We start from the raw sequence: 7,515 nt of genomic DNA, 5'->3' as shown, positions 1-7,515 counted from the left end.
CCGGGGGATCCATTTTATTTCCAGTCTTCAAGTAATTTTTCAGAAGTTATTTCTGTGGCTAGTGAGTTGTTACGCTGTTCATTTTTGTTTATAGAAACTACATTGTATCGCTACAGACGTTTGACAGCTCTGGCGTGACGAGACCTGTTCCTAAATAGGCAGCTTTTTTGAGCACCACTGAAAGAGAAAATGTCAGTATTTCATTGAGACTTGAGATTAAATAAACCGCTTAAGTATTGTACATCTTGTAGTATTAATTTTCACATGCAGTTACACATTGCCGGTTAAAAACAGAAAGTGGCTAGTCAAAACATTGAGTGGCTGGTAGATTTTGAAATCCAGCAGACACAGTGGCCGGTGGACAAAAAAGTTAATTTCCATCCCTGGTCTGTTCATTTAAACAGTAATAAATCAAGTTAAAAAAAGAACGAGCACTGAAATCAGTCGAGCACTGTACAATAAACTAAATCAATGAATGTACAGTCAGTATAACTGCACAATGTACCTTGTCTCTGGTGCAGATGTGCTTCTTTCCTCTCACTTCACACACTCGTGCAAATCTGAGGAAGCGCTGATAGTCAAAGTTGTTCTGAATGCCAAGATGGTAGCAATCACTGTCCAAAAGAACACTTTCAGTTAGCAGCACACAAAACATCATCAATAGCTTGGTGAAAATCATCTTACCGGGCGAAATAATCCCACTTATCCACGTCAATGCCGTTTCTTTTGTTTGCTACGATCTCGTACAGGAAGGATTTCTCCATCGGCCGGCCCTTATATTGCCACTGCAGAGTCAGAAGAATAATGCTGCATGTTACCTTTAGTAGAGCAGAGGAGTCATTAACACACAGCTTGCAAACCTTTCAGGAAACACTAGATGTAATCCGCACAGCTGCAGTGGTTTCTGAAGCCACGATGGGGGAACAGAGCCAAAATCAAATATAGTGAACAGCACTAGCAATGAGGCTGGATTTTGACTTTGATTTCAGTCTGTTCTTCATATCAAGTGACCACATGGCTTCAGCAGTCTTAGATTAAACTAGTGTAAGGTTTACTATGCTTCTACTTGTAAGATACTTGACACCTTGCCGCTGTCGCCTCTGGCTTGCTTAGTTGGGGACACTTCATCTACAGCGATATCGTTGACTTGATTGCAAATAAATGCACAGACACTATTTAACTGAACAGAGATGACATCACTGAATCCAATGATGAACTGCCTTTAACTATCATTTTTGCATTATTGACACTGTTTTCCCAATGAATGTTGTTCAGTTGCTTTGACGCAATGTATTTTGTTTAAAGCGCTATATAAATAAAGGTGACTTGACTTGAACGGCAACATCAAAGCTGTACAGAAACGAGTATGCGATGTCAAGCGATGGCTTGTCATAGATGTATTTTACAGGAGGCAGCAGCCGTACGTACCGAACGGTTTAAGACCGAGTTTTCCAGTGGTCCGGCGATCTGCTCCTTAATGAATATCAGGTCATCGGGAAGAGTCACCCCGTGGTGTACCATGACCTCCTCCAGACCGTTGACCTTCACCAGGTGGTCAAACATCTGAACCGAGGCCATCTCGTGCTGTAGAAATCAAACCCTGCTGATCAGATCTACAGGCCAACAAAGATGAAGACCACAGAGCTACAGGACAGATGTTTCTGTCATCTGTGTGTCAACCCCATCACTTACCTCACTCTCCAGCTAAACCTAGGTGCAAGAGAACGCCACACCCCAGGGTCAGCTATGAGACCCTTGAGGATTACTAACAGTGCACAGACCAACACAAGCTGAGGCTACTGCTCTTGAGAAACAGGCCAATCACATGCATTGTTTTACGCTGGGGGCGATTTTAACACACCTACCTTCCATTTCTCACCAGGTCGAACTTTAGGGATGAACATGCCGTCAAACATATGAGAAAAGGGGCCATGACCTGAACAAAAGACAAAACGCTATTTTAAAGAATAAAGATGCAAACCCATTAAAGCCATTAACACATGCTCTTCGTTTAGCGGTTGTGAAACCCAATTCACCCATTTGAATCCTGAAAAATGTCCAGTCACTGGCCTTATTCCTGGTTTGTGGTCAAATTACAAAGCAGTATGAGGTAGGGCTGTCAAATATAATGCAAAATATTTGGCTAATTTAAAATAAAAATCTGCATTTCAATGCAAAAACAGTGCACTCTTATTTTAAGTGTGGAACAGGAAGCGTTTTAATGTTTTGTTAGTCTATCCAGCTGAACCCACTGGATGTGTTGTTCATTCAAAATACTGCAGAAAAAGAGGTTGTTTACGTTAAAACTGAAACTAAGCCATTCACATAGAACGCATATTTATCACATTTTCTAAAGGGACATCTATCAGCGCTGCACTCTGGTCTCGCACAAGAGCCACATGTTTAGAAAGCATCTCATTTGCAAAGGCATCTCATTTTTATAAATGTTTAAAAAAGTTCTGTGTGATTGGTTTTCGTTCCTTAGTATTAAACTATGAAACAGTTTTGTTTATAATTGTTTAAGCTTAATTTTTTTAAACACTTAATTTGATTTGAATGTTTAAATTTTTGTAAACATTATTTTAAACATTATGCCACCAAATACAGATTCGCAAATAACCTGCCTGATTTATCTCAACTGCTATGTGTACCCAAAAATACACATGAACTAGATGAAATGACTGGCAACATGGGCACTATGGGCACACACACACACACACACACACACAAAACACACACACACACACACATACACATATAATTGCATAATAAATGAAAAGAAAATAGAAAACAAAAAGATTAGAAAGGTAGGTAGATTTTTTAAAGAATAGAATTAGAATAGTGAGTGTTAAAGTTAGAGGATCAAATAAAGATGGAAGAGATGTGTTTTAAGCCGATTCTTGAAGATGGCTAAGGACTCAGCTGCTCGGATTGAGTTAGGGAGGTCATTCCACCAGGAGGAACATTTAATTTAAAAGTCCGTAAAAGTGACTTTGTGCTTCTTTGGGATGGCACAATCAAGCGACGTTCACTTGCAGAACGCAAGCTTCTAGAGGCACATAAGTCTGAAGTAACAAATTTAGGTAAATGGGTGCAGAGCCAGTGGTAGTTTTGTAGGTAAACATCAATGCCTTGAATTTTATGCGAGCAGCTATTGGAAGCCAGTGCAAATTGATAAACAGAGGTGTAACATGTATTCTTTTTGGCTCATTAAAAATTAATCTTGCTGCCGCGTTCTGAATTAATTGTAAAGGTTTGATAGAATTGGCTGGAAGACCTGCCAAGAGGGCATTGTAATAGTCCAGCCTGGACAGAACAAGAGCTTGAACAAGGAGTTGTGCAGCATGATCCGAAAGAAAGGGCTTGATCTTCTTGATGTTGAATAAAGCAAATCTGCAGGATCGGACAGTTTTAGCAATGTGGTCTGAGAAAGTCAGCTGATCATCAATCATAACTCCAAGGCTTCTGGCTGTTGTTGAAGAAGTTATGGTTGATGTGCCTAACTTGATGGTGAAATTGTGATGAAACGATGGGTTTGCTGGAATCACAAGCAGTTCTGTCTTGGCAAGGTTGAGTTGAAGGTGATGGCCCATCATCCAGGAAGAAATGTCTGTTAGACAAGCTGAGATGTGAATAGCTACCGTCGGATCATCAGGATGGAATGAGAGGTAGAGTTGAGTGTCATCAGCATAGCAGTGGTATGAAAAGCCATGTTTCTGAATGACAGAACCTAAAGATGCCATGTAGACAGAGAAGAGAAGTGGTCCAAGAACTGAGCCCTGAGGCACCCCAGTAGTTAGATGTTGAGACTTGGACACCTCACCTCTCCAAGATACTTTGAAGGACCTATCTGATAGGTAAGACTCAAACCATTGAAGTGTGGTTCCTGAGATGCCTGAGGGTTGATAGGAGGATCTGGTGGTTAACCGTGTCAAAAGCAGCGGACAGATCAAGCAGGATAAGTACTGAAGATTTGGATTCTGCTCTTGCCAGTATCATATTACCCCAATTTTACAGTCTCTGCACTGGCTACCTATTAATTTCCGTATCAGTTACAAATTATCATTACTTACCTATAAGGCCCTAAATGGTTTAGCTCCTGCGTACCTAACTAGCCTTCTACCACGCTACAACCCATCACGCACCCTAAGGTCACAAAACGCTGGACTTTTGGTAGTTCCTAGGATAGCAAAGTCCACTAAAGGAGGTAGAGCTTTCTCACATTTGGCTCCCAAACTCTGGAATAGCCTTCCTGATAATGTTCGGGGTTCAGACACACTCTCTCTGTTTAAATCTAGATTAAAAACACATCTCTTTCGCCAAGCATTTGAATAATGTATCTTAAATTGTGAGTGTAGTTGCATCTGATAATATGCGCATTATTCTTCTTTAGCTTGGGTTAAACTCATTAATTCTACTTTGTTGGATCAGCAGCTATGCTAATGATGTCTCTATTTGTTTCTCTGTTTCTGCTGGGATTTACATCCCGTGGTAACTAGGGTTTACACAAACTCCAGTCTGGATCCACACTTTTTTTCAGTGTGCTATAGCAGGTGATTTTTAAATCAAATTAAGTCGATTTAATTTTAAGGAAAAATAAAAATAATAATCTTAAACAGAACTGACGTTTACTTCTGGCTTTTCAAATGTATATGCAATTAAAAAAAAAAACATCTCGGTTATGTCACAGTTTAGTCCGTTTTGCGAGAAGTTGAGTGAACTTCGCTTCACTGTCTACGCTTGTGCAAGGACAGGTACAGTACACTCACGCAGCTTCAGTGAGCGCAGGAAAGGGACTCTTATTTTGTGCAGTCGGCTGATCACTTCCTGCTATCTGTGCCTCAGACGTGTAGCTCTGCACTTCCAGTGCTAGACCGCTGTCTGTGTCCTGAGCACAGATTTAGAAATACTTCCTCACAAATGACATGATAGCGAATGATTACAATGTAGTATGTGCACGCGGGCACACTTCCGGAAAAATTGGCCGAAAAAAGACCAAAAACCGGCCGATTGCGTATTTTAAGCAAAATACGTCCGTTTTCGATTTATGGCCGGTCAACCAGTGCATCCCTAATTTTGACAGCCCTAGATGAGAGATCATGGGCGATCAAGTATCGAAGTCAGTCATCAAATCTCAGAAAGTATCTGGATTATTGAAATGTTCCTTTAACCTGTTATTATGGGACTCACAGCTGAAAGTGCTCTACCTAACCCTATAATTGTAACAGTTTTCTACTTCAGTGTGTAACACGCATAATGTTGGTGTCTTTTGTTAATGGCTCAAAAATTTTAAAAGTTATAGACACTGAAGTGTCTTGAACATTTTTTTACCACACTGATTTATTTTTTAATTTGATATAAAAATACATGAAATGAGTCCTGGAGCAATCTAGAAAAGTAATGGGTTGAAAGCCACATGTCTCATGAGTTTCTATTTCAAATCTGAATAAGATATCATTAAAATATTTGCAGGAGTCTCATTTTTCATGAGACTATGTCTACACGCCCCACCCCCCAAATATAAGAAAATATATTTCCCAATAGTATTGAAGGCTTCTACAAACTATTTAGTCAGTAAACATACCACTGCATAGTTTTAAATTATAAAACACTAGACATAAACTTAGACATCATATAAGTGATTTATTTGAGCACTAGAAAAATACAATAAGAATAATTTGTGAAAGAAAAATAAGAATAATAAGAAAAATAAAAAAAGATTTAACTTTGTTTGCCAATTACAATAAATCCTGAGATTGCTAGAAATGCAGCATTTACAATGAATTATGATGCAAATAAGTGCTGATGTGCTGATGGCCACTTATACAGATGGTAATAACACAAATGTGCCAAAGTAAATAATCCACTCTCTCTATTCATATAGACGCGTTCACTTTGATAGCCGTGATCATGCGGTAATAGCGAGCTGATTTGGGCTGATTTGCACTCAGACAGATGGTAATCATGCAGATACATTCACATTCAACATAAAACACACTCTCACATATATAAAAACTGTTGAAAAATAAAACAAAGGAAAATGCAATCGCTGTAAGTTCCGCCTCCATCAGCTGACAGGTGCGTCAGAGCGCGTCACGAGCTCTGAGGAGAGAGCGCCAAATTCAAATAAACTATCTTTCACCTATCTTTCATTCATTCTTTTTTCCGGTGGATCGTCTCATTCTGTTTGTGACACTGTACGCTGCAAAACCGTGCCGTGTTTTTACTACCAAGACGCAGTTTCCAACCATGAGTTATTCCATAACGGACACAAACAATTCTGTCGCTGAATAACTGAGACGTACACAAAGGAATTATGATCCATATTACAACGTTATTGCTTCGTTGGACTAAACGTGCTTCATGAGATGTCGTTCAGTGGACCCTTACCTTTCTAACTAAACCGGGATTTACAGCTGTGGATGTGTTTATGACTCGTTATTACGACGTATCTGGTATGTACAGCGTTTCCATTGTTCATGTTTGTATGTGTACTACTTACACAACTGTAGCAAATACAGTCTTTATAAGCTTTCCATTGAAAAACAGCGATCTGTTGTCGATGCTTGAGGCTTAGATCTTTATAATGATACATAGTTTGTCAAGATTAAATTTGTCCCGTTTCATTTAATCTATTCATAAACACTGACACGTGCGAGTTGAGGGGAGTTCAGGACACCTGCTTCGGGGTGTTGGGTTAGAGGTTAAATCAATCCTTTTATGATCAGACTGTAACGAACATGAGTCACTTGCAGTGTGGACATGTTGTGACTCGCTCACGTTTCTAGCCAGACATGTGCGTCACTCACCCAAGTCATGACACAGGCCAGCAATCTGCACACACAGAGCATCTTGCTTTGTTATGAGGAGCTCTGGCTGTCTTTCATGAAGAGCCTGGACTAGACATCCGGCCAGATATCCCACCCTGCACCACACAAACACAAAGCAGCACCAACACATGAGAAACAGCGACTGTAGAAAACACCAATCCAAACTGCTCCACTTGCTTGAATGCATGTTACTGAAATATTGCGCAAGATTTATCAGTGCACTGTATGCCAAAAATACTGATTATATTTGCTGCAAAAACCCGCTCCATGTATGCAAGAGCTTTCCTTTTCATGATCCGATCAGAAGCTGATGGATGTGCGTCCACACGTACCCGATGGAGTGCTCGAAGCGGTTGTGAGAAGCCCCGGGGAAGACCAGGTAAGTCCCTCCCAGCTGCTTGATGTGCCGCAGCCTCTGAAACTGAGGCGTGTCTATGAACCGCACCAGCAGAGGATGCAGCTCGATGTGGCCGTGGATGGGGTCGTTGAAGACCTGCAACACAAACACAACTACCTTTGGAAAGGTCTGCACAAGCATTAGACATATGGAACTTTCTCAAAGCTTTTGCATACCTTCATGGACTCACTGGAGATTTGCCAGAGTTTCTGAAGGCAGTGGAGGATTTGCAGGCGTGATCCCAAAGGGCTGAATGAGGAAATACAGAATTTACTACTGTAAAAATAA

The 7,515-nt window shown here is 40.4% G+C and overlaps 1 protein-coding gene across 1 annotated transcript in view; it reads right to left on the bottom strand.

Annotated features, from left to right (window-relative positions):
* The window catches only part of samhd1 (SAM domain and HD domain 1), a 58,086-nt gene that overhangs the window by 31,249 nt on the left and 19,322 nt on the right, over positions 1–7,515 (bottom strand). The window contains exons 3-9 of the mRNA XM_059547132.1: positions 7,404–7,476; positions 7,163–7,323; positions 6,810–6,925; positions 1,866–1,936; positions 1,429–1,584; positions 685–785; positions 506–614 (exon numbers count right to left, since the gene is read on the bottom strand). Coding sequence (XP_059403115.1) covers positions 506–614; positions 685–785; positions 1,429–1,584; positions 1,866–1,936; positions 6,810–6,925; positions 7,163–7,323; positions 7,404–7,476 — 787 coding nt within the window. The remainder of the gene's footprint in view (positions 1–505; positions 615–684; positions 786–1,428; positions 1,585–1,865; positions 1,937–6,809; positions 6,926–7,162; positions 7,324–7,403; positions 7,477–7,515) is intronic.

Source organism: Carassius carassius, unplaced genomic scaffold (genome assembly GCF_963082965.1).
Source record: "Carassius carassius unplaced genomic scaffold, fCarCar2.1 SCAFFOLD_61, whole genome shotgun sequence".
In the NCBI taxonomy this organism is placed as follows: domain Eukaryota; kingdom Metazoa; phylum Chordata; class Actinopteri; order Cypriniformes; family Cyprinidae; genus Carassius; species Carassius carassius.
Note: the sequence above shows the minus strand (reverse complement) of the source record. Positions and strands in the feature narration are given on the sequence as shown.